The 25,515-nt window shown below is 40.4% G+C and overlaps 2 protein-coding genes across 6 annotated transcripts; one reads left to right on the forward strand and one right to left on the reverse strand.

Annotated features, from left to right (window-relative positions):
- Positions 1-1,610: 1,610 nt before the first annotated feature.
- Positions 1,611-16,131, forward strand: LOC311265450 (hemicentin-1). 4 transcript variants are annotated; one of them, XM_084367122.1, is made up of 19 exons: positions 1,611-1,678; positions 1,764-1,811; positions 3,037-3,096; positions 4,540-4,833; positions 4,929-5,195; positions 5,458-5,754; positions 6,850-7,113; positions 9,611-9,886; positions 10,424-10,693; positions 10,823-11,092; positions 11,256-11,552; positions 12,481-12,750; positions 12,838-12,952; positions 13,554-13,711; positions 13,788-13,889; positions 14,252-14,317; positions 14,970-15,029; positions 15,135-15,203; positions 15,316-16,131. In XM_084367122.1, the coding sequence occupies exons 1-19, from the start codon at positions 1,648-1,650 to the stop codon at positions 15,378-15,380; spliced, it is 3,279 nt and encodes a 1,092-aa protein (XP_084223248.1). In that variant the 5' UTR covers positions 1,611-1,647; the 3' UTR covers positions 15,381-16,131. The 4 variants fall into 4 exon arrangements, with proteins under 4 accessions (XP_084223248.1, XP_084223249.1, XP_084223246.1 ...); XM_084367123.1 differs by having other exon boundaries at positions 15,138-15,203; XM_084367120.1 differs by having other exon boundaries at positions 15,135-16,131.
- On the reverse strand, positions 15,963-23,890 carry apobec2b (apolipoprotein B mRNA editing enzyme, catalytic polypeptide-like 2b). 2 transcript variants are annotated; one of them, XM_084367125.1, is made up of 4 exons: positions 23,524-23,890; positions 18,351-18,531; positions 16,354-16,697; positions 15,963-16,250 (listed from the first exon to the last, which is right to left on the reverse strand). In XM_084367125.1, the coding sequence occupies exons 1-3, from the start codon at positions 23,799-23,801 to the stop codon at positions 16,356-16,358; spliced, it is 801 nt and encodes a 266-aa protein (XP_084223251.1). In that variant the 5' UTR covers positions 23,802-23,890; the 3' UTR covers positions 15,963-16,250; positions 16,354-16,355. The 2 variants fall into 2 exon arrangements, with proteins under 2 accessions (XP_084223251.1, XP_084223250.1); XM_084367124.1 differs by having other exon boundaries at positions 16,346-16,697; positions 23,524-23,885.
- Positions 23,891-25,515: the final 1,625 nt, after the last annotated feature.

A 25,515-nucleotide genomic window follows, 5' to 3' on the forward strand; every position in this document is an offset into this window, starting at 1 on the left:
ATTGTTCCTCACACCTTTTTTGTTGTGAGATAAATTCAATGTAAATAACATTTTTGTGTTTTACAAACGAGTGATAAGAAAAAAACATTATCGCTAATTAACAGAGGATTAAAAACAACAATCAAAAACAAACATTCCAAAAAAGGGGAAGGGGGTTAAAGTTTAAGAATTTATTATGAAAAGATTAATTGATGCGGTGTGTAGAAAACAATGACTGTAGGTCTGCTTCTTCTTCACACCTTTAATCAATAATTCCTGTCACATTGCTCATAAAGCTCATGCCACCACAGGCAACTCTAATACCTCTACATAACCAGCAGGAAAAACACAAGTCAAGGCAAGCCTTTGCTTAGAAATTCGATCATCAATGTAAGGTTTTATATAACTATAACTATTTGTATGTGGTTTTCTGCTCAATACAAATTTAAATACAAAGTTGATCTGAAGTCAGTTGCTGACATGGGATGTGCAGGATATGGTGGACCAAATTTTTCACATATTGTTTTTTTATTTGATTTATTTACAAAAAGAAATCAACGTAATCCAAGGGAATCGCAATAAGATAAAAACTAGGATAGGCATAAAACATGTAAACATAATCTTTGACTCAAAATTTAATCCCCCCTCCTCCCAAAAGGACTTTATCAAAATCAAAACTTAAACAAACAAAATACAAAGTAACTGCCGCACAAATGTTGGCTTGCTCGTGTGGAACTGCAAATGTGATTTGTGATATGTTAGAGATACAGATTGCAGGGTGCTCAGGGTCAGAGGTGTGATTAGAGATGATTTTCTGTGTTACACTGACATCTTATGGTGAGACAAAATACTGACTGAAGAACAGAAACGTCACATCCTGACACACGACATCTCAGCCATAGAGGAAGTCATGCTTTACCACAGAGATGTTCACTTCAGTATTATTTTTCGTAAGTAATCCTCCTAGTGAGAAAAAGATGAAATGTGTATAAACATTTTGATTATTCTGATTATTATCAGATGTGTGTATTTCAATTGGAATTAAGTTTTTTCCATTTGCGATTCTAGAGAAACTTTCAGTGTGTGAAAAAAAAAAGCTTCTGCTCAAGTCCCCTAAATCACGTCACACCCACAGGCTTAAAAAAGACTGTGAAACTGCACGATGTTAAGATGGCAACATGTAGTTTTATAAAGACTGTTGGTTTTACTTCTGCTAAAGATGTCTGTCAGTTGTGAAAATAAGAAGAATACGTTTATTTTCACAGACAAAAATTAGCACAATAGAGGTATTTGAGTCCAAAGTTTTTTAAACATACTCAACCTGTTTCTCTAAGTAGACATATTTGTTTGGTCTTGTCAACACATACACATTTTTGCATGTTTCAATTCCTCTTCCTTCTTAATTCTGACCTTAAAGCACAAATCAGCAATTCAAATTGTTGAGAGCACAAACATCTGAGTGTGGTTGACCAACATGTTTCCTGTTGCTTATACAAAGAAAAAAAAGCAGATGTCAGAGAAACAGGAAAGCTGTCTCCTCAGATTCGTGTAGAAATGAGTATGTCACCAACGCCCATTAATTCAGCAGTCGGCTTCCTTTACCGAACTTCACAGTAGGTCTATGACTCACTCAGGAGTGCAGCCTCTACATGTGCAACTCAATGGAAAATGCAGCTTATCAAGGTCTTCAGTGTCATATGTAAGTTTTGAGGCATTTATTTTATATATAGATATTTTCATTTACATTCTGCCACTAAATATCCGTCTTATTTTTTATTTGACAGATCTCACTGCTGTTTGTGCAGTTCAGGGTGGTGATGAACCCCAGGATGGTAAGAAACATGTTTGACTAACAAAACCTCACTATGTATTTTATGCACATTGAATTGAATTCACAACTACAGTTTGAAGCATTTGGAATAATCGTCAAAAACAAGAAGAATTACATGATAAATATATAAATAAATATTCCAGATTTCAAGTTAACCTCAGTGATTGTAAACTACATTGAATGGTATTACATTTTCTGATCGCCTGTACTCAGTCGACAATAACAATGTTTAGGAAGTAGATCGTGAGGTAAGCTAACATGAGGAACATGAAGTACTTTGTGTCATGAGTCTGGCAGTTCCTGCAATTAGACGCCTGATATTGTGAGTTGATATTTCAGTTTTCTGTGGTTCCAACTTCATGTTTTTACATGGTTAGGTTTTCTAGACTGCAATGTCCCTCTTCCTGTGGTAGATAGAATAACACCTGATGAAACTATATTACATAATCCAGCAATGTGCGTTACCCCTAAGAAATGTGTTATGTCACTGGTCTGTGTTCCTGTTATTGTGTCACTCTTTTGCATCATGTAACATTGGATATTTCAATCCCTTTGTCAGCTCTATTGAATTTATATGATGTTTAATTTGACTGGGTTTTTAATTCACCTGTTTTATGGTTTCATACAGAACCTCAGCAGTTCATTCAGGGCTGCAACTAATGATAATTTGATTGATTGTTTTGTCGTTATAATTTCCACAACTCAAGGAAACAACTTCAAATAGCTTGTTTTATAAGACCAACAGTCCAAACCAAAAGATAGTAATTTTACTGTCATATATGACAACGAAAAGCAACAATTCTTCACATCTGAGAAGCTGAAGCTGGTGCACATTTGGCCTTTTTTCTCGAAAAAATTGCAGCAGTTTCCAAAGACTACTCAGTAGATTTTCCGCAGATTTAAAAAAAAAGTATAGTTGCTGCTTGTAAAACACGTAGGCCACTAACACATCTACACCGCCTTGTACGTGTGTGGGACGGTCATGCGTCAATTCCAGTTAGCGTTCAGATCAAAGTGTGCGTTGAAGTGTGACAAAATGTAAACATATCCTTTGATGTATTGTGTTTGCTTATTTTTGCTCAAAAACAAGCTTTAGTTTCTTTTAAATTAATGTTGTCTGTCACTTTCATTATGGATCACCGCTAAAAACTGTAAAAAGATAAAACATCTGCAGATTCTGGCACAAAGTGTTTGTGTCTGTTCTGACCTCTCCTCTCATCCAACAGTCACCATCATGTTCAGAGACGCTGCTGCTCCGACTACACCACCAATTACAACTGCCTATGGTGAGATTTAGATTTTAACCTCATGCATCTTCAGTAAATCTTTAAAGGCTTTTATTTGTAAATCCTGTAGATTTAATGTGGAGAGATGTTACTTCCTGTAATGAAGTCAGAGTGACACATTTTCAGCCAATAATGAGAATATAGACCCTTAATCATGATGTACTTTTTGCATTGGTTTTGGACGGTAAAATCTCACAGACACATATGCATTGGAAAGCAGAGGAATACAAAATGTCAGTCAGGCCTGCACACTGTGAATCAGCAAATGTCACCTGTGAACTCATCATGGGCGTAGTCGGAAAGTTCTCACATTCTGGTATATTTTACTGTGTGCACTGGTTTGTGTAGATGATATAATCGCCCGCAATGTGTCTCTCCGCCTTTTCGAGGAAGCCAGTTGAAATTAGCAGAATGAATTTATTGAACTGTTGTTGAATTACAAATATATTATGCAAATGTTATTTCTTTTTCAAAGTGGACTTTCTCTCTGAAAATCTTTGTAAATGTCCTGAAATCATTTTAACCGTTGATGGCTGATTTATTTCAGCCTCATTTGTTTCGTTATTAACTGCAAACACACTGCCAACAGAGCTTTCAGTGTCATTGTCAATACGACTTTTTTCTATTCCAGAAAAAAATATTTCTATTTCTTATCTTATCTTAAATATCAAGACGAGATGAACTTCAAAAGGCTGCTAATGCCATTTGCCCGAAATGTGCATGGCTATTTCAGCATCATGTTTTGAAGAACAAAAACTCCTGCATAATGTCCTCTAGCTATGAGGTACAAGATTAAGTTATTTTTATTTTACAACACCACAGTTACAACAAAGCTGAAGTTTGAAACACAAACTACTTTAAAGCAAAATTATGTAGAAACATCATTTTGTGGGATTTGGCGCCCCCCCACAGTTTCTGAGTGCAACACCACTGTCAAAAATAACATATCTCAGGTCTGTAGCAATTTGTCAGATGTAATGTAGGCGCAAACTACAAAGACAACTCAAACTTGCATCTTGAAGTAAACATGTATGTGACGCTGTTATCCTACCCGCTCACTGAAGTTACATAGTGTAGAAACAAGTTAAAGAGGGTGGAGTGGCGTGGCTGAGACGGAGACACCATTCACCCTAATACAAGACACTGTACCATCAAAATGATTTTGATGCTGTTATATCATGTAAACACATTAATTAATGTTGCTTTAAAGAGCGGAGAGCCTCTAAATGAAGCTGCTTCGTAGTCGGGTGGCATGACAGCAGACGCTTCTGTATCTCTACACGTTCTTACAGTTTTCCTGAATGCAAGATAAGATGTGTGCAGGAGTTTTTTGTTCTGATTTTATCGACCCTCGGTCTTCTCTGATGCACCTGTGTGTGAGTATAATGATTTTTTTTTAAATCATGTTAATCTAATCAACAATATTTTTTAATAATCTTCCAGTGCCTCCCGTACCATCTCTGCAGCAACAATCAGCCTGGTTGGATGTGTTCCCTTCTGAGAAAGTGGTGTTCAATTGTAGCGTCACTGGCAGCTCTGACTGGAGCTTCACCTGGTCCAGAAGTGGACAGGACATACAAGCTTCAGATCCGAGTGTGTCTTTGTCTGCTGAGGGATCAGTTCTTACAGTTACTGCAGACGCACAAACATCGTCTGGAAGCTATTCCTGTAAAGGCCTTCACAAAACAAGAGGCATTACCACTCCAGAGAGCAACACACTCAAGCTCACAGTTTATCGTAAGTTTTATTATGTTCCATCACCCACTCCTGAAGACCGCGAGTTATATTAAATAATTTAAAATGGTACCTTTCTCTTTCTTCTCTCTGATCAGCAAACGTGCCCAAGCCCACTCTGAGCCGAAGTCCAGACCATGCTGAAATGTTCCCCATAGAGACAGTCACCTTCACATGCACGGTCGATGTGTCCTCTGAATGGGAATATCTGTGGTACCACAATGGAAGTGAAATACAAACACCTAATGGCAATAGCTTTCACATAGCTCCTATAGATCATCCACACAGTGGTGACTATCACTGCAAAGCCAAGAGAGGTTCATTCAACACAGATGACAGTGAAAAAATATCTCTGAAAGTCTTTGGTAAGTTGAACAAACTGTGTCATCACTTCACCATCAGCTAGGTCAAACTGCACCTCAGTCTGACCACTTCATTCACATCTACATACTGTATATGAGCCTTTATGCTCATGCATAGTACTTGTATCTGTGAAACTGCAGGTTTAGATAATGCACTTGGCCTCTCTGTGTTCCTTCCTCCTGCTCTTCACTGATCATTTTAGTTGGGTTCTATCTTAAATTCCTATCAAGATTTTTAAGATTTCTTGGCGTTGCATATTTTCAGACCCACCTAAACCATCCCTGAGGCTGCTGACTCCCTGGAAGGAGGTGTTTGTAAACGAGACAGTGGACTTTGGATGTGAAGTCCACAGCCCTGGTCCAGTCGACTGGACGTTCACCTGGTACCGAAATCAAGGGCAGATCCAGGGCGATCAGTACCTTTCCAAGGATAGAGACGAACCATACTTCAACATCACCTCGATCACTCAAGATTACCAAGGAGGCTATACCTGCAAAGCTCACCTCGAATCTAGGGGAGTGAGCTCTGGATTCAGCAACACAGTTGACATCATAGTTTATGGTGAGTGTTCATGACTCTTAATCACATAAATGGGAAAAGTTGGGGAAATAAGTTAATTCACTTTATTTGCAGAGAGTTACGTTGGGCAATTGATAACGCTCCAACACTACACATGAAACTACCACAACAGCCAGTTAGCTTAGCTTAGCTTAGCTTAGCGCAAACCAGGAAACAGCGGGAAACAACTAGTTTTGCTCTGCCCATAAAGTAACAAAACCTTCCTTCTAGCACCTCTAAAACACATTAGCTTTATTATCTTATCTGTAGACATGTTGTGGTTTTACAGCAGTTATGTCCCAGGCTCTTTCTTGACCACTAGCTGTGAGTTTTTTTGTCATCGTAAGGCTGGTTGGTGGGTTTTCAGTATTCAGTTGGTCGCAATCTGCAACCTCACTCCACTGCAACCGCTTAATCCTACACACTGGACCTCTAATAGTTCTTATAATACATCCATGGTTTCCTCCTGTTTTCGGTCTTTGTGCTATACAGGCAGATATACGAGTGGTGTTGATCTTCTCAACCAGCGTTAATTTTGATTTTGTTTTAGACTTCGGATTTAAATGCCATTTAGTTTTAGTCGTATTTCAGTCATCTAAATTGTTTTAGTTTTAGTTGACTTAATATCAGATATTTTAGCTGTATATTAACCTGTCATTATGGGATACTATTAGATTTGAACATATTGTCTCTGCTTCTTCTTCTTCCATCAAATGAAGGAATAATTGCATTATATTATGTCTGTTCTCTTTCTTTTGACTTCCTGGTTAAACTAGCACTATCCAGTTGTGTACATCTAACCTCTGTACCATGATTGGATGAATAATAAGACCAAAATTTCCATTTCATCCCTTTTTGTATTTGATGTAAATAGATTTCGTCATAGTTTGTTTCATCATAAATTCCTCTTTTTTTAAAATCATCTTTATCTTTAAGAAAACTATGCCAAAAGTTATCAAGAACATGAATAAGCACATTTCCCCAGGATGTTAAACAACAACTACTGCTTTATGCTAATATTCAACTTCACGGGCCTGTGACTGCTTCTCATGGTTTTGGTGGAGCAGTAATATGTTGTAAAATTCCTTTCTGTTTTAGAAAACAAACCAAAACCGACACGGAGCAAGAATCCTGGATTTAACCCGATGTATGTTGGGGAAACTGTGAACTTCACCTGCAATGTTAATGTGTCCTCTGGCTGGGAGTATCAGTGGTACAAAGATGGAGTGGCTGTCAATCCAACCAGCAAAACCATCATCTTCAATCTTAGTCTTTCTGATGGGGGGAAATACGGGTGTGCAGCCAGCAGAGGTGAATCAACGTATACAGACATCAGTCATGTAAAACACCAAGAGGTTCTTGGTAAGTAAAAAAGTAATTTTATTTTTTAAGCATTGTGTTTACACAAAAATGTACAATTGTTTGCTGTAAATATGCAAAATGCTAATCATCTTTTATTGATTGATTTCGTGTTGCTAAGGCTTCAAAAATTACAGACCATTCTTGAATTGAATGAAACTGCATTCGAGAGTCTGGCTTCCGTTATTTTATGCATTTTCTGTTGAAAAAGGATGTTGTGGTGAAGCAGAGCGCAGTGAGGGATGGCTCAGAAGTGTGTGCATGTACGTTAGAAGGAGCATATCACTTAGAGAAGGAAGTTAAAGGATGTTTGGTGTCAGGGGAGAAGTACTATTTTAGGTTGTTCTTTTAGGAATATTTTGGTATGCGTTCACATCATCAACGTTATTTTACTTCAGGGTTGACTGGCCTATTTTATCCACTTTTATTGTTTCCAAGGTTTTAATCTGTAATCAGATTTTTAATTTACAAAATCATTTCAATGCTGCTTTCATCTGCTGTTGTTATATCTGTAGAAAAACCTGGTATATTTACCTGTTGTTGTCAAGTTTAGAGATGAGTAAGGCTTTTTTTTTCATGTTTTTTTTTCTTTAGGTACTGTACTTACAGTTGAATGTTTGAGCTTCACTGTGTAGAATGATATATGTGCAGAGTTTGACACTATGAGGCTGTTTTTACACTCATTATGGAAGTGTCATTTTAAGGGTATTTTATTTTATTTTATTTTAGTTTATTTATTTGACATGGACATAACCATATCACTGGTGCTGCAACATTCAACCACGCACAAGCCCCAGATGCACTGCACTTACTGTGTGCAGTGTTTATAGCAAGATGCTAATTTACAACACCTGTCAATGGGAGGCTTTTTAAAAGTTAAAGCTAGAGAGAAGGAAAAAGAAACGTTAAAAATACAATGCAATCATAAATGCAATCAAGATAAAAACACAAGTACAAAAATACAAAGCTATATAAGTACAGAGGTGTGTGCTATTGTAATAGGTGTGAGACCAATGTTGTTTCTCTTTCAGTTATCACATAACACCTCTGTTGCCTTTTCAGCTTGGTGGGTAGACAATTAACCTTTAACAGAGCGTATCCTTTAACTTAGAAGACTGATCTAAATGAAGTTTTGCACATTTTGCACATTGCACACACTTACCGTTTAATGAGGCCCATGTGTTGCCTCTACCTGAATCCTGGTGTCAGGGGATGGAGCATGACCATGTAGGCAAAGTTTAAATCGCTGCAGTTTATGAAGCTTTCAAAGCTGAACATACCATGTTTCCCTAAAACACAGCAATGGTGCCATCTCATTGGTTTTTGTCCATGATTTTAATTGTCTGGTTATGTAGTGATATGATGGGTTTTAAAGATGATTGTGAGGCGTGCGACCGGGAAGTATTGCAGTATGACAGATGTGAGAATACCATAGCGTGCATGTAGAGCTGGGTATTAATACCACATTGCCATGTTAAGGACTTGTGGTAATTACAAATCTATTCTGGAAATACCCTGTCAGACACAGATTACAGAATTTTTCTGTAAGCCTTAAAGGGGAATTTAAGTATTTTTAAACCTGGGCCCCATATCAACTTGTTGTGGTGTATAAATGATTCATACTTACCGAAAGTTTTGGACTAAGTCTAGATCGCCTCAGCTGGCTGCCAGGACACGGCTGCAATGGCTGCAATGTAATTTTTTGGGCAACTCCGACTGTCGATGTTACATCCACTAAAGATGTTTTTTTTGACGCTGACAGGCTGAAGTTGTTATTCTAAGTGTCTGACAACATTACGGGAATGATTCCTGTAGAGAAAGACATTTTTCTTCAATAATAAGATCTCTTTCAAGGAGAAGTCTCGCTCTAAAATCTCGCGAGAGGTGAGTTGTTACAGTCGTCGCCACATCCAGATTGTCAAAATCAGTTAAAAAGTCGTCCATGACTTTGGAAATACATTCTTGCTGGCAGTTCCTCTAAGTAAACTCCAAAGTCTTTCCATTGTCGCCTTCTTGCATCAACTCACCTCCCGCAACATTTCAGAGACTTTGTGGGTCTGGTTACAAAGGTTACAAAAAGCTCTCTCTCTGTAGGAATTGTTTCCGTAATGTTGTCAGAGCCGTAGAATAACAATCTCAGCCCGTCAGTGACAAAAACAGGCACTTGTAGTGGACATAACTTTGACCGTCAGTGTTGCCCCTAAGGATTACGTTGCAACCATTGCAGCCGTGTCACAGCTGCAAGCTGAGGCGATCAACTGGACCAATTTTGTATGTATGAATCATTTACACACCCAAACATGTAAATATAGAGCCAAGGTTTAAAAATACCAGAATTTCCGTTTCATACACATGTGTAGGGGCTCCGTTAGATTTTTGTTAGAAACAAAAATGGCACAAAAAAAACCCACAATCCCATTTTATGCTTTATACTGAATGTTAAAATCAATCCGGTTATTTGTAAGGGCATGAAGAGTGGCTAATGTCTGTTTCTCTTTAGAAATTCCTGTTCCATCTTTGAAGAAAACGACACCGTGGACGGATGTGTTCCCTGACGAGAGTGTGAAGTTGAGCTGTGAGATGAACAACAGCTCTGCATGGATTTATACATGGTACAAAGATGGACAGAAGGTCCAAGCAGATGGTGGAAATGGAGCTACTCTTTCCATCAGCTCTGCTTCATCTGTACATGCAGGACAATATAATTGCATGGGACACCTGAAAGGCAGGCCTGTCAGCAGCAGCAAAAGTTCTGGATTTGATCTCACAGTACATGGTGAGTTTTCTTTTTTAAAGGTCCCATATTGTAGGAAGAGAGATTTCATGTTCAGGTTCAAATGCTTTATAAATACTGTGAAAGTATCAAAACTGTGCCTTTAAATTAGCTGTCTGGACTTCTGTAAGGTTGTGATGTCACAGCTATACAGTCTCCGCCCTCAGCACGGTGGGTGGTGCTTGCTCAGGTCTGTGAGAGCTGACCAATCAGAAGACAGAAGATGGACAGCATGAAAAAAATGTGTTTTATTGAACATTAAAGCATGAAACACCCAAAATAAAACTATGAACTTGAAAATGAGCACATCATGGGACCTTTAGATTTACATTAAAAATAACAATATAATATCTAAATCTACTAAACCAGTAATAACAATTGTTTTCTTAATATCAGGGTACAATTAAGCATTTTGAGATTATGGCAGAAGTTTGGATGTAATTAATGTCTGTTTAGGCACATCTGGTAAAAGCTTTTCTTTCCACTATATGCAGCGTAATTTTGCACGCTAATGGCAAATTTCTGTTTACCGACCCTCAGGTGAGAAACCCAATGTCACATTGACGCAGGATCCAGACTACAAGTTGATGTACCCTGGGGAGTCAGTCTCCTTTAGCTGCAACATTGGGGTCTCCTCTGGATGGAAGTACCAATGGTACAAAGGTGGCCAACCTCTTGGCCACTCTGAAAAGACGTATCGAATCGACCTTGTTGGAACAACAAGTGGGGGATCATATAAATGCGGAGTTCAAAGAGGCACAGATCCAGGGGTCACTTACTCTAGTCAGCCTATACTCCTTAATGTTGAAAGTAAGTTATTGTTGACTTCATCTAAACATTTATTTGTCGTACCCAGGTCGTTAAATGAGTTTTCCAGTTAATGTCTCCAAGTGTTGATATCACAAAATACACAGCTACATTTCTTTTTTCTTCATTTAGTGAACAAGCCCAAGCCCTCGATGACTCAGCATCCAAATGTTGACAAGCTGTATGCTGGAGAGCCCGTGTCCTTTGAATGTCAAGTTAAACTCTCATCTGATTGGGAGTATTCCTGGTACAAAGATGGAAATGAACTCTCTGTCGACAGCAGCACGTATAACATCAAGGATGCCAAAGTATCGAGCAGTGGGACTTATAAGTGCAAGGCCAAAAGAAACAAAACTACGTATGAAACAGAGGACAGTGATGGGCGGTTGTTAACCATATCTGGTGAGCCAGAGAAAGTTACTTTGTGTTTACATGTTGTGTATTATTTACAGGAATAATCTGTGATTCTGGATTTGATGTTATAAAATGTTTAAGGTAAAAATCAAACACAAAGAGGATATCTCTGAGGATATTAGAAAAGAGCTAACATGTCTGTTTCTTTCAGAAATTCCTGTTCCATCTTTGAAGAAAGTGACAGAGTGGTTGGATGTGTTCCCCACTGAGAGTGTGGCGTTGAGCTGTGGGATGGACGGCAGCTCTGACTGGAAATACACATGGTACAAAGATGGACAGGAGGTCCAGAAAACACCACAAAATGCTGTTTCTTTTGATCCGGATGCAAGTACGCTCAACATCACCTCAGCTTCAGACTTAAACCGTGGACAGTATAGCTGCTCAGCAAAGCTCAAGAGCAGATCTGTCAACAGCAACTTAAGTTCTGGACTGACACTCAGTGTTTATGGTGAGATTTAGTTTTTCTTCTTTTTTGACACAGTTCTTTAAATACATTATTCTCAAACTGCTGTACAAATACCACTGGTCGTATGTGAGCTCTCTCTTGTGGTACCCAGAGGAATCCAACTAAAGTTTTTTTTTCTGAAAAATGAAAGTCAATAAGTTAATTTAAAAAACGTATAATACTATCAAAATACTGCAGTTTTGTCTTACCTGTAATATTTTTGTTTCAGTCTGCTATGTCGTCAGCAAGACGACGTAGAATACGTCATTCATGATTAGTTACAAGCTAAACTGTAACTGTGATGACAAGATTAGCGGAGGTAAAATGAAAGGTTAAAAAATACGACAAACATTGCGAGAACTATAGGGACAAGAAGTGTGGAACAGATGGAGTATAATTCGAGCTTTCCTGTTGAACCTGAATTTGACGACAGTAAATGTGAGCAGCAAACGGCGCAAAACAGTTAGCTGAATAAAGTAGGCTACGCTACTGTATTTTAACATCGGTCATAATGGTGGTACTTAGTGAGGTACAGTATGTAAGAACGGGCCACCTGCCACTACTGCTCACTTAGCCATGCAGCTAACAGTCCAGGAATGGGAGCTCGGAGCACCGGGGAAGTGTTGGCGTTTACACTGCTAGCACAGGAGCTTTAGAGCAGGGTGGGCTGGGGCTAACTGGTTAGCATGCTAACTTCAATAGACATCTGTATATCTGTATGTATAATGTTAAAACTTCAAACTCACATTCTGTTGCTAATTTTTCAAGCAGAAATTCATACAAATTGCTCCTTTAAGTAAGCTGAGAAATAAACAAGTTTTTTTTAAAGCGTCTAGTTAAAGGCCAGCTTTTTCTTTCTGTGGGCTGTGCAGTGTGATATACATTAAAATGCTGTCACACTAATAGCAACGGCGTTATTATCCCCCCTCAGGTACACCCAGAGTCACGCTGATGCAGAATCCCAGTCAGGAAGTGATGCACACTGGAGATTCAGTTACATTTAGCTGTCACATTAATGTCTCCACTGGATGGAAGTACTTGTGGTTCAAAGATGACAGTCCACTCCTTGAATTTGGAGAGAATCACACCATCACCTCTGTTCTGACAAAAAACACTGGATCGTACAAATGCCAAACAAAGAGAGGAAGCAGTGCAGTCTACCACTCAAGCCATAGTCAGGCTATAAAACTCGACGTTAAAGGTACGTTTTTGTTCACTCCCCTCTAACATTTTTCTGTATGTGCATGTAGTGAATGTGTTTATCAAAGGTTTGATTGTGTGTCTACAGAGCGCCCAAAGGCTGATATAATCCTGTTAACTGGCTGGTCAGAGGTCTTCTCCACTGACAGCTTGGTGCTCAAATGTGGGGTGCAGAACAGCCAGGACTCGTGGAACTACACATGGTAATAATGCCAGTTAATACCAATTTTTGTTGGAGTCTCCCTATTTTTAACCAATTTCCCTGCTTTCAAATCAAACAGGCGTTTCTCAGTTTCTATGTGGGATATTTATGACATGCATCACTCGTCCCCATAGCACTCCACTCAGTTTGCCTCTGAAAATGGATAAAAAGGGTCAGCAGAAGAACAAATTCACTTGCATATTTCACTCAGGGTTAGGCCTAAAAGGGACCAAAATGCAAGACACTAAGGCAGGCACGAAGACCTAACAAAAAACTAGCTTTATTTACGTAAAAGCTGACCCTACAAAAAAAAATGCAGGCGATTAAAGCAGGAATCCAAGAGTAGAAAAAAACTTTAAGAAGTACTAACCAGGATAACATGAGGACAAAAAACAGACAAAGTTACAAAGAGAAAGGGAAAGACACAGACTTGAATACACAAGGGATGGAAGACTAATAAGAGACTGGTGAAATTAAGGGGACAATCAAAAAGGTCATGTAAAAAATGGAAGGTAAAACATGACACATTTTACATGACCTTTTTGATTGTCCTCTTAATTTATCCTGTGTCTGAATTCTATCTTTTCTGAAAAATTAAACAGGTACAAAGAGGACAAGCAAATTGATGTGCTGGCCTCTGAGAAACATATAGTCACACCCCAGAACGACCCTGACCAGAGCCAGTACACGTGCCGGGGCGTTCGCACCGGGAATCCGTCCTACTCAAAATTCAGTGATCATCTCAGAACCAAGAACCTTCGTGAGTATGACTGACCTCTTGTAGTTTTGAGTTTTTACCCTGCAAGTATTCTGTCTCACTTACATTTTCTGTTTAGTTTTGAAGAGGAGGGTCCTTCTTTCCATCTCTGGCTTTATCTTCTTTGCCATCATCGCTGTCTTCATCGGATGCATTATCCTCAGATTCACCCGCAAACCAGGTTTGGTTTATTCATCACTGCTCTCACAGTGTTGTTTTTAGCCGCAGCTGTTCAGCCCCCCCCCCAACGTAGGACAGACACAATTAGCGATCAGCTGGTGAACATAGTTGAGAATTGAGCTGTTGAAGAGTCAGATATTTCCCTCAAGAGTTGTTAGAGACCAGAAGCAGAGATAAAAAAGAGTCAATATTGAGCTTGCATTCACCAGGTGACTAAAAACACAACTGAGAATGTTGCTACGTAACTGCTAGATGCGTAAATAAGCAACTGTTTGCGTCTATGTTGTTTTCACACCTTGTCCCCGCTGCCATGAAAACATAGCCACAACGAGGTGACCTATTATCTTCTTTTTTTTTTTTAAGCTGCTGATGAATACAAGCCAGAAGAAGCAGAGCTGTTTGCCAGAATGGAGATAAAGGACCGTGATGGTAGGTTGACACCGCCCCTCATGGCTTGTGGTTTTGGTCACCATTTCCTCTTGTGCTGCAGATGCAGCCCTACTAGTGATTCATTTCTGAGCTATTACGAAAATTAACATTTGTGTAACTATCCACTTGAGCCTGACTTTCATTGTTTGTCGTTGGTGCTATTTTGTTACAGGAGATGTATAAGTCTTATTTACAGGTTAATTTTCAGGTTTTTATTTTGGTTGCTGCTAGAACATGCTCACATACTTGAATGCTCAAAAAATGAATCACTTTTCTCATACCCCTTAAAGGCCTCTCCAGAATACCCAGTCTGCTCTGATTGGTCAGCTCACACACACCTGAGCCAGCACTGCTAATAAAAACATAGCAGCTGTGCTAAATCAATTCTTGTGTGCCAAAAACAAGCCGCGGGGCATAAATGATCCAAATGTGTGACATGGTGACATAGTGTGATGTCACAAAGTCACAGAGTTAAAGGCGAGACTACTAACGAAGCGTTTCAGGAGCAGTGTTTTCTGTGGGAGAGAGGAGCTTCTGTTGGCTTTTTAACTGTCAGGACATTTTACATGCACAAGATCCTATATAACGCACTGAAGAAAAGGGGTTAAAGCATGATAGGTCTCTTTTAATAGTTCATTCCTCCCTCTTGCAGATGCTCCCTGTCCATTGGTTCAGTACATCACCGATGCAGCGCTGAATGCCCCACCAAAAGGTAAAGAACACACAGATAAGTGAAGATAATCCAAACTATATAACTGTGAAAGTGTGTCTCATGTGTCTTTTCTTTGTTGCTTTTTTAAAACAACCTGACCTGCAGAAGGGGATGAGAACGGCACGATTTGCAGTGACACAACACCGTTACCAATAACCTCGCAGGAGGAACAAGGTAATAAATTGTATTACAAATGCACTTTTCCAATACAGCATTTTCCCTGTGATGACAGACGCTGTGCCAGTTAGTGTATTTCTAATTCACGTTTCCCCTAATGTCTTTCTAGTTGTGACGACTGAGAGCCAAGACGAGACAGACAACAATGGTGGGCTGGTTTCGTTTAAACAATGAGTCACTGAAGATGTATCTTCTTAGTTTCAGGCAAAAAAAGAAATGAAAGAATGGCTCAAGTGGGAAAGCTCAAGCTGTGTACATCATGGGAGATTTAAAGGTGCAATATGTTAAAATTGGCACGAGCAATAGCTAACTGCTGCTCACTATAGCTGCAATTTGGAAGTTAGCTCAGTTAGCCGAGCAGCTAGCATTTCAGACTGGGAGCTCGGAGAACTGGGGAAATGTTGGTGTTATTACTGCTAGCACAGGAGCTTTGGCCCAGGACAGGCCGGGGTTCGCTGGTTAACTGTCATTTCTTCATGCTCTGTTGATAATTTCAGTGAATTTCTGAATGTTTCCAACCAAAAATCTAACATACTGCACCTTTAAGGCTCATCTTGTCTGGCTCAGCCTTTGAGCCTCAGCTGTGCTTTGACCTGAATGTGCCAACTAACAGGCATTGCTGTATAAATGTGTACAGATTTGTTCTGCATCGCACAATACTGTTGAAAATTGTACATATTTTAGCAAATACGTGTGTAATACATTCACATGATGATATGTAGAGATTTTTTTAATTCTTAGAACAAACACCAGATGTCAGTAGATATACCAAAGCTTATTTAATGTGTTTAAATACTTGAGCGTTCGTGTTAAAGGCAACCAGTTTGATATGTATATTTATCTACAGTAAGTGATGCTACAAAAATGCCTTTCAAGCATTTTGTGTCTCTTTATGAAATTGTGGAAATAAAAAATAAAAAATGTTGCCATGAGTATTTCTATAAAACTAATATTAATCTGCACCATCAAGAAACACGTTCACCCAGTGGGAATTTCATAAGTAGGTGGTTCAGTCAGTGTGAAGGTCTTGTCCATCATGTGCACCTGCAACAAGACACAACAAGATACAGTCATTATCAGGACAAAACCTCAAGTCAAAAGGTTTTTATTGACCCTGAAAAAACAAACACAACACTTACCTCCTCACATCTAGTTGATGATATCAGCCAGTTTCTCATTGTAGTAAATGTAGTTCTCCTGACAGTCCTCCCACGGTGTAAAGCTCTCTTCCTCCTTCTCCACGTACATTTCCCAAACAAGTAGGAAGTCAGACGGCTTCATCATCCGCAGTTTGCAGCCAGCTCTTGCCAGAGCCCGCAGCCCTTCTACTATCTCGGGTTCCTCCCACTCGAAGAGACGGGAGCAGAATATGAACAGACGAAGCTTCTTGCGCTGCTGGAGGATGTTGGCCACCTTGTTTGCACAGGACACACAGGGACTAGATGACACGTACCATGTGACTTCACACTCTTGGGAAGCGTTAGGCAGCACCTGGAGAGGAGAGAGTGGGGATTTATGGAGACATTAATAAGAAAAAGCTATTGACATATTAGATGCAACATTGTCACAAGAGAAAATGCTTGAAAACTAATGGAAATCAGACATCCCGTGGGGTTCACATGTGTGCAACATAATATGTCAGTTTGATAAGTGTTTGGCATTTCACTAAAACATTTACCTTTTTATACTGAACTTTTTTGGGGGATACTAGACATAAAGCAATACTAGGTCCAATGGCATGTTTTGGTTAAAAGTATGTCCATTTAATTAAATTGTAACTGGAGTTCGACTTATACAGTACATCAGATGGCCAATATTATAAGCAGATATGGGCTTATAACAGGTATTATGGTATCGGCAAATACGTTCTCCAATATAGAAACTTTTTTTAGAGATTGTGATGCAGAAAAAGATGCTTGGGTTATATATAATTATTGAACTCCTGGTGAAGTTTACTGTTTCAGTGAACTGATGTTATTTTGGACAATTAAGTTTATTGTTAAACTGTAAAATATCCTGCCACATTATTTAACTTTGTAACAGCTGCTTGGCACCAGCATGTTTGGGATTGTTGCAAAAAATAAAGTCAGTACACTCTTCCATTACACGTACAGATAATTTCACAGCATCCAATTAAATAATAATTCAGTAAAGCTCACATTTGAAGCCCACACTACTGCACTGTCTGAGCCAAACGGCTGCATGCTTTCAAACCTGATTACTGGAGTGAATAATTTCTCTACTTTTAAAGATATTTCAGTTGTTACCATGTGGGATGTAGCTTGATTGAGGAGTTTTAATTAACCTATTTCCATTCTTGTTAAATGATTCAACTCGTTTAATTACAGTTCAAAAGTTTGATTTCTTTTAGATGGATTTCCAATTATGTCTGCTTATGATATATAGTTATAGGTTCGTTTCTATTGGCATATGAAATTGTAACCTTAGTTACTGTTCACATTACAACTCCTCCTTAGTGTTTCCAAGTGGTATTATTGTTGGCGCTGCTGTTGCAAAAAACAACTTAATCATTTCCGTTTTGGTTGCAAATAACAACAACACAGGAAATAACACAAGCTTATTTATTCGTTAAGTCTATTATAGAAATGCCTGTAAATCTTGCTTTTCCCGGTTGGCCGTGGCAGACAAAATTGTATAGTGATAACAAGGTTATAGGGAACCAATGTAAACGCTGATGGTTTCATTATTCTATGTACATCCATTACATTGTGCAATCAACATTTACTTAAATATGATACGCTGAAGCAGAACAACCCGTCTGTTGCCAGTTTAAGTTCACGATACTGATTGTGTGTCTTATTAAGCTGAACTGTATACTGTTCTAAATTATATATATTTCAGTAGGAATGATTAAACAGCATTGTTTTAGACTTTCAGAATTGAGTTACTGTTGAATAAAATAATCAGGACTATTTCAGAGTAACGATGTTGGGTGTGCACTGTCTTGTTGCGTTGGTGTCGTTTCAAAGAAGATTAAAGAAAAGTAAACAAAGAAATGGTAGTACAGACTGGGCAACCCCCTATTGTTTAATTTTATTCCTGCTGTTTCCCATAAATCAACATTAATTCACATGGAAAGTTTCCACCATGAACATTCACATAACATTTACCCCAATTCATTACCTGTTGAAAAAAGGCCTCTTCAGCATGAGCTGTGGCATGTTCGTCCTCCATGTAGCCTTTCAGAGGCTCTGTGGTGCCTCCTGGTGTATCCACTCTGAAGCACAGCAGGGTCTTGTTCCTACCTGATGAGTACTCCACGTTCCTGAACTGGAACTTGAAGTAGAACGGGGTCATCAGTTCTCTAGTAGAGATTGAAAGGGAGAGTTTCCATAAATCTGATATGAAGTTAGTTGAGACCGTTTTTATTTTTAGTTAATATCAAAGAAAGACTCTGTTTCTTCACTCTTTCATGCTATTCTAATGTGATGATGACAGGTCAGTGCTGTTAAATAGTCTATCAACAGTGCTTTTCACAGTAATCTGTCATCTTTAATGAATGACAATGCAGCTATGAGTCACACATTTTTCAACCATCCCATTATACATATTATACACAGTTAAAGGGTAACTGCATATATGAAAAGAGTAGTATTAAGCCTTATGTGGCTCCAGAGGAAGCTGCATGTAGTCTGATTGCAGTGTTGTAGTGGCTAAGTTGCAGGGCCAGATTAACACTTTGCTGTACCCTGGGCAACAATATTCAAGGGCCCCATCATCACGACCCCAGGATCACTATAATCTGGCAAAATACAGAATAAATTACAGTAATATACAGTAAATGTACTCAATACTTCAATATCTAACTGTCATCAAGTGTATGTTGATGTACAGATGTGCAAATGCTCATAGAGCTACAAATGCACCACTATGTCCTCTTGTCAAGGCCACTCACTCGCATATGATGTTATGAAAACAAAACACATCAGCATCAGTATAATCTGGCAAAATTTACCCACTACATAGAGAGGGAGGGAAGTGTCCTCCATTTTCACAACAACAAAAAAAGCAACCACTTTCAAAGCATCCAGTATTTATTTAACAACACTTATTCCCAACACAGATGTATTGCATTGATGGAGCCATCACAGAGGAAGTCCACAGACAAGACACAAACAAAAATCCATAATCTGCTATGGTCCTCAGCTCATTTAAGACAGAAATCACCCTGTCACCTCAGAATTCAACAGGACAATCAAGTTATAGTGCAATATAAACATTGTGAAATCTGCCAGATTTCTCTCAACAACAATAAACAATTTACAGCATTTTCATGGAGCCACCACAAGGAAAAAAATCAATAAAATGCAGTATCATCTGTTCAAATAAACATTTTGGTCCTAAACTCATTTTAACTTATTTTAAAACAGAAAACAACCTGTCACCTCAGAATTCAACAGGACAGGCAAGGGTTAGCCATTTTAGTGCAACATAAACATTTGGAAATCTGTCAATTCCTCTCAATTAGACAAGACAAAAAGAAATGCTACATAATCTGGCAACATACACAGTTTTAATCCTAAATAATGGGGAAGTGCATGTTTAAATTTGAAATGCTTGATTTCATTTGGCAAACACATCTTACACTGGCTTTTTTCTTGACTTTGAATGTGCAAACTGGTGTACAATATCTTCAAAATCAAGGCCACTAACAAGTTCATGTTCGATGGCCAAGAGAGAAAGTGCAGAGAGCCTTGTCTGTGACATTGTGGTCCTCAGCTCATTTTTAACTCGTTTCAAAACAGAAAAAGACCTCTCACCCTCACAGTTAGACACAGGCAAGGTTAAAAACAGTCTTAGTGCAACATAAACATTCGGAAATGTTGTCTTAAGTCCATGTCTCTCAAGAGCTTGCAGCAGCTGTACAGGTGAAGTCTCATTCTGCACAAAGTGCTTGAACTGAATAAGTTCGTCTGACAAGGAAGCATCCAGATCTGTCGGATAAGTGGAGCTTAGCTTGGCAGCTCTTTCACGCACATCACAATCATCACAGTCCCTCTCAAATAAAACTCCAAAGAGGTCACACACATGTGTGTAGGCTTCGATGCGCTTGGATAGGCACGAACAAAGTCTGTCAATGATGACATAATATGTTTCAACCTTAAATCTCTGACTACTATCAGTAAAAGCTACTTCGCTGTCATCACCAGACTCGTCTGCAAATTTCTTTCTTTTTCTCACGCGTCGAGTGTCAGACTGGTAGTTTTGTGTAGCACTGACAGCTCGTGCTGATTCTTCGAGCTCTGCAAACTGTTCTCGTAGAGTGCCAACATATGAATGCAGTGACCGCAAAAGGCCAAGAGCAGTAGCTAAATCCATATCGCTTTTTTGGAGTTGGTCACTTGTTGCCTTAAATCTATGCAGTACCCGGTCCCACAACATAGTCATTATTACTGTCTCCAGTTTATCAAGTTTTGCGACCAATGCAGCAGCTTCGAGTTTAGTTTGTGTTTTCTCATCACAGTCTGAAGCTAGTTTGGCTAATGTATCTCTAATTGCCCCGTAATTTTCATTGAGAGCTTTTGTGGAGTCTGCTCTGCAACTCCATCGAGTGGTGCTTAGGGATTTTAGAGTGTATCTAATGTAATGTTCGCTGTTATGGAAAACTGTATTCCAGCGATGTGTTGATGCGCTGCAAAATGTATACAGAGACTGCAGCAGTTCAAAAAAAGAGTTAACCTCCTCACAGCAATTATCAATGCAGTTAACACCTACGAGGTTCAGCGAATGGGCAGCACACGGTGTATAATGAATTAGTGGGTTTTGTTTTTTCAAGTGTGCCTGGAGCCCGCTGTATTTGCCAGACATGTTGCTAGCATTATCGTAACTTTGGCCACGACAGTTTGACAAGTCTAACCCCAAGCCTCGCACCATTTCAATCACAGATTCAGCTAGGCTTACACCTGTGTGGCTGTGGATGGGCTCAAACCCGATGAATCTTTCCACTACTCTGCCATCTGCACTGACAAAACGAAAAACAAATGTGAGCTGATCTACGTGTGCTAAATCTGGTGTTGAATCAACGATTACAGAGAAATATTGAGCGTGTCTGATTTCCTCTGCTATCACTTGCTTAGTTTTGTCACCCATTAATGAAATAAATTCTTCACACACAGTTGAGGACAGGTAAGATGGCTTACCTCTACCCTTATTGCCATGCTTCTCAAGGTGCTCCTTTAAAAAGGGGTCAAACTCCGCTATCAGTTCAAGCAGTCCCAAATAGTTCCCATTGTGCGCGGAGCCCAGCAGTTCGTTGTCGCCTCGAAATGGCAGTCCTCTCGCTCCCAAAAATTTAATAACAGCAACCACACGTCTAAGGACTTCTTTCCAGTACTGCTGTTCTGCCTCACACTGTCGGGCAAGAGAAGCGTCCACTCTGCTTGCGTATTGAGACCTGTGCAATAAAGAAAGCATGTTTTGTCTATGTTCTGCACTCTTTTCGTGATCACTAATCCTCTCTGGATGTTTCCAATCACAGAATCCGCTGATAAATGTATGCTTTTGGGATGACAGGAGTTTGCAGGCATAGCAATAAACCGATCCAGTTGATGGCGAGTAAAGAAGCCATTCCCTTGGCACAATTTGGTTGTTTGGGAGACGGCAATGAAGCAAGTCGTTGGTGAGGGAGCGTGTCCTACTCCCAAGTCCGGACTCCCTTACTGATGCAGGATACTTGGTAGCCCGGTTCTGGAAAGCTGCAGGCCCTCGGTAGATCGCCTCTTCCCGGAGCTGCTCCGTAACGGGCCCCCACAGTGCAGGATCCCCAGGGAGTAGAGGCGTTGAGGTACAGGGGCTGCTCGCAGACTCGACGAGCGGCTCAGATGGCGGTGAGACTCGAGACCCATCACCGCTTCCCTCAACGGTCGCACTCGCAGCAGAATCCGGGCTGTCGGTTGAAGATGCTGCCGGGGGCTCTTCGCTCTCCGAGTCCGGGCTGTGAACATTAGCTAGCGCCGGCAGTGAAGAAATGTCCTGGCTAGCTGAGCTGTCCTCGTTGACGGAAGCTGCCTTAGCAGAACAGTTGGTAACGTTAACTGGAGTGAAGAAATTACCTATTTTCGGCATATACTTTAAATTTTCTGCGTTTCTGATGTCCTTCTCCTTTTTTAATTTCCGTTTAGCGCTCCCACTTAGCTTCTCCATGTCTGCATTTTTTGAGTTGTGTAGCGGCGTTTGACGTCACGCAAGCCGCTCAGTGCACGTTGATTGGCGTCACCTTTGATCCGCCTCATACGGCCTGACCAATGAGAAGAGGGTCTCAGCTCACGGTCACAGTCACAGACAGGGGCAGGGTCTCTGTGCAGCGCAACGGCTCCGGCAGACAGTTTAACATATATAAGCGAGAGATAACCAGATATTTTGCTTGTGCCCTCACTGCCCTGGGCCCTTTAGAGGTCGTTGGCCCCTGGGCAATTGCCCAGTTGCCCATATGGTTAATCCGGCCTTGCTAAGTTGCATTGTGGGTAATGTAGGCACTAGGTTTTGAAAAGCAGTACACTGGTTTAGCATTATACTCCAATTGCACTGCTGTACTTGTAATGGACGGTTTGAAAACAAATATCACCTTTTAATTCCACACATTCTTCTTCCTTTTCAAAACATGGTGCCTACATTACCCACGATGCACCTTAGTCATTTATCAGATTACATGCAGCTGCCTCTGGAGCCACAAAAGGCTTAATACTACTTTTTAAGACCAGTAAACACACTTTAATGTGTAAAATTGGTGGAGTTACCCTTTAAAGAGTGACAGCAGCTTCCTATATACACTCTGGTGACACAGTGAACAGAATATTTATGAGGCTACCTCTGAGTAAACTCATGTGTCTATAAATATTTTTGGCTTTCACTTCATCCCCCGATCTATGGATGATCCCTTCATGAGTCAGCCACTGTGCAAAACACACACACCCCTCCTGTCTGTCTATATCAATCCACTGTGATACAGCACATGATTAGCCAGATGGATTAAACAAATAGATCTCTTATAGCTTTGATATCAACAGCTAATACTCAAAGGGACAGAGACTGGGGAACAGATGCTAGGTTGAGTGATATAGCAGGGCCCGGCGTCTGTGACTCACCGCTATTCTTACTAGGATGACAGGTGGAAGTCTTTAGTATTATTTCTGACTGAAATCAGCTATAAAGCATGCATTGGGTACTATATTACTTAAAGAAAGCCACGAAAAACAACTTTAACTACACAATAATCTGAAACTGGAGGTGTTAAAGAGCAGTGTGTAAGTTTGACATGCTGACTCTAACTCTTGTATAGGTTTTAAATCTTACCCACCCTGTGACAATCTCGAACGGTGGCAGCTCTATGGGCTGAAACTCTCCATTTTCTTCACTGCTTTTCGCCTCCGCTCCTGTTGCCCCTCCATTTGCCCCATTCGCCCCATTCGTCTTCTCTTTCTCTGGCTTTGGCTGCTCGGGCGTCTTCTCTGGCTTTTTCACAAGTTTCTCAGGCCTCTTCCCCTTCTCCTTGTCCTTGTCCTTCTCTTCATTTGTTTTGTTTTCCACCTTATTCTCCTTCTTCCTAGCGCTTAACCGGCTGTTCCTGTCGGCCATGATTTTGTGTAATGGGTGAGAGCGTTAGAAACAGAGAGGGAGGGAGAGAGGGAGAGAGGGAGCTCGGTGTAAGTGGAGTGATAACCCTAGTGCATTTACAGAAATAGATCCCATTGTGTGCTATAGATGGAGTCTCTGCATGTCTGGCTAGAGCAGGGTTAGTTGGCACATCTAACCCCCTCCCCCACCCTCCTCCTCCTCCTCCTCCTCCTCCTCTTTCCATGCCCCAGCTTTTAAAAGGTCAAAGGACAACACAGGAGTGAGCGCCCATGTGTTGCTTGAAGAAGTTAGGGCAAGACTGAGTTTATATGTGTTGCGGTCTTTGCACAGCTGCCGCATTAAGAAAGGAAACCACCGTATTCTGTGTATAAATGAACCACCTGAAACTAGAGGCAGCTCTTTAATCCATCAGGCTTCAACTGTCAACAGGCCAGCAACCACCGAGTTATTAATAACGATGCTTGGCTGTGTGTGTGTCTGTGTGTATGGGGTAACCAGGGTTCTCTTGATACTAAACACCACTTTTGTTTGTGCCAATCCCAATGTCCTGCGGCCCATTAGGCCTGAAGGCCAGCGAAAGGGCACCCCAAAAAGGGAAAAAATGTGGAGCAGCGCAGTGGAGACAAACACAAACACAGTGTGTGAGGGACCATTTGTCTCTGTGCTATAAATAAGAGTGCAGGAAAGTGTGGCCCAGTGTGCATGTGCCTGTGCATGTGCCTGTGCCTGTGAACGATCAATCTCTGAAATCACCCTGCATCAATATGGTCCTCTGCTAAGGCCATTGCGTGGGGGAGGGGAAAAATTGGTTTGTAAGAGCGTGTGTGTTATTCTGTGTGTCTATGTGCGGACAGAAAATGGCTTTCTGCACTGCAGATGTAATAACTTGAGGCGTAAGGGAGAAGGAGGGAGGGAGGGAGGGAAGGAGGGGGCAGTTCAATTACAATTTCCTTCCCTCCCTCTGTCTCATTCTCTGCCAAGTAATTCATTTCAGAGGCAATTACCAATAGGACCGCAACACAGCCTGCTCGTCTAACTCATATGGATGAGCTGTCACAGCCGGAGGGGTGAGGGAGGGAGGGAGGGCGACGCTTCGAGCTGCTCCACATACACTCACGAACAACAACGCACCCCGTGGGGATGAGCGAAAACACACTTTTTAAAAGATTAACACATGCACACGGATATCTGGCAATACATCTAAATCCACAGAGACATCCCGGGGTGATAATCATTAAGATCACAGCCGTCTTTGATAATTATGATCTATGAGGGAGATTTCATTGTATCTCACACAGATTAACAGACTCACTCTGGGGGTGGTTTTTATAAGAACAACAAAAACAGCAGCGCAGTTGGTGAAAAATAGATGTAATCCTGGTGACAGTCTTTATAATCAGATCTATTGCGTTTCCTTCACAGCCAGTCATCTTTAAAGTGATTCATGCTGTTGTCTTACTGTTCCCTATTCATCACAACACATTCATCAATGCATTGAAGCAGCAGGTCGAACAAGCTACACATTGTTTCCTGCCATTTGTTTCTAAGTACTTTAGTAATAAGGTTTTGTGAGCCTAGTCGGCTTTGTAGGGCCGTGTAGGATGTGGTTGCTGCCTTCCTGCTGACTCAAATCTAACTGTAATGGAATTACATGCAATTACCCAGCCTCCCCGCCGGCTCAGCCACGGAGTAACAGACTCCCTGAATAAAGACA

The sequence above is a fragment of the Pagrus pagrus genome (assembly GCF_965226575.1).
Source record: "Pagrus pagrus genome assembly, chromosome: 11".
Classification (NCBI taxonomy): Eukaryota; Metazoa; Chordata; class Actinopteri; order Spariformes; family Sparidae; genus Pagrus; species Pagrus pagrus.

What these genes read in the sequence shown, in the direction of transcription:
- apobec2b (XM_084367125.1), bottom strand. Translation starts at nt 23,801, where the DNA reads ATGGCCGACAGGAACAGCCGGTTAAGCGCTAGGAAGAAGGAGAATAAG. An exon ending in CCGTTCGAGATTGTCACAGG is followed by an intron (nt 18,532 to 23,523) that starts GTGGGTAAGATT and finishes AATCTCTACTAG; the next exon opens with AGAACTGATGACCCCGTTCT. An exon ending in AAGAGGCCTTTTTTCAACAG is followed by an intron (nt 16,698 to 18,350) that starts GTAATGAATTGG and finishes TCTCCTCTCCAG; the next exon opens with GTGCTGCCTAACGCTTCCCA.
- LOC311265450 (XM_084367120.1), top strand. Translation starts at nt 1,648, where the DNA reads ATGCAGCTTATCAAGGTCTTCAGTGTCATAT. An exon ending in ACCAATTACAACTGCCTATG is followed by an intron (nt 3,097 to 4,539) that starts GTGAGATTTAGA and finishes ATAATCTTCCAG; the next exon opens with TGCCTCCCGTACCATCTCTG. An exon ending in AATATCTCTGAAAGTCTTTG is followed by an intron (nt 5,196 to 5,457) that starts GTAAGTTGAACA and finishes GCATATTTTCAG; the next exon opens with ACCCACCTAAACCATCCCTG.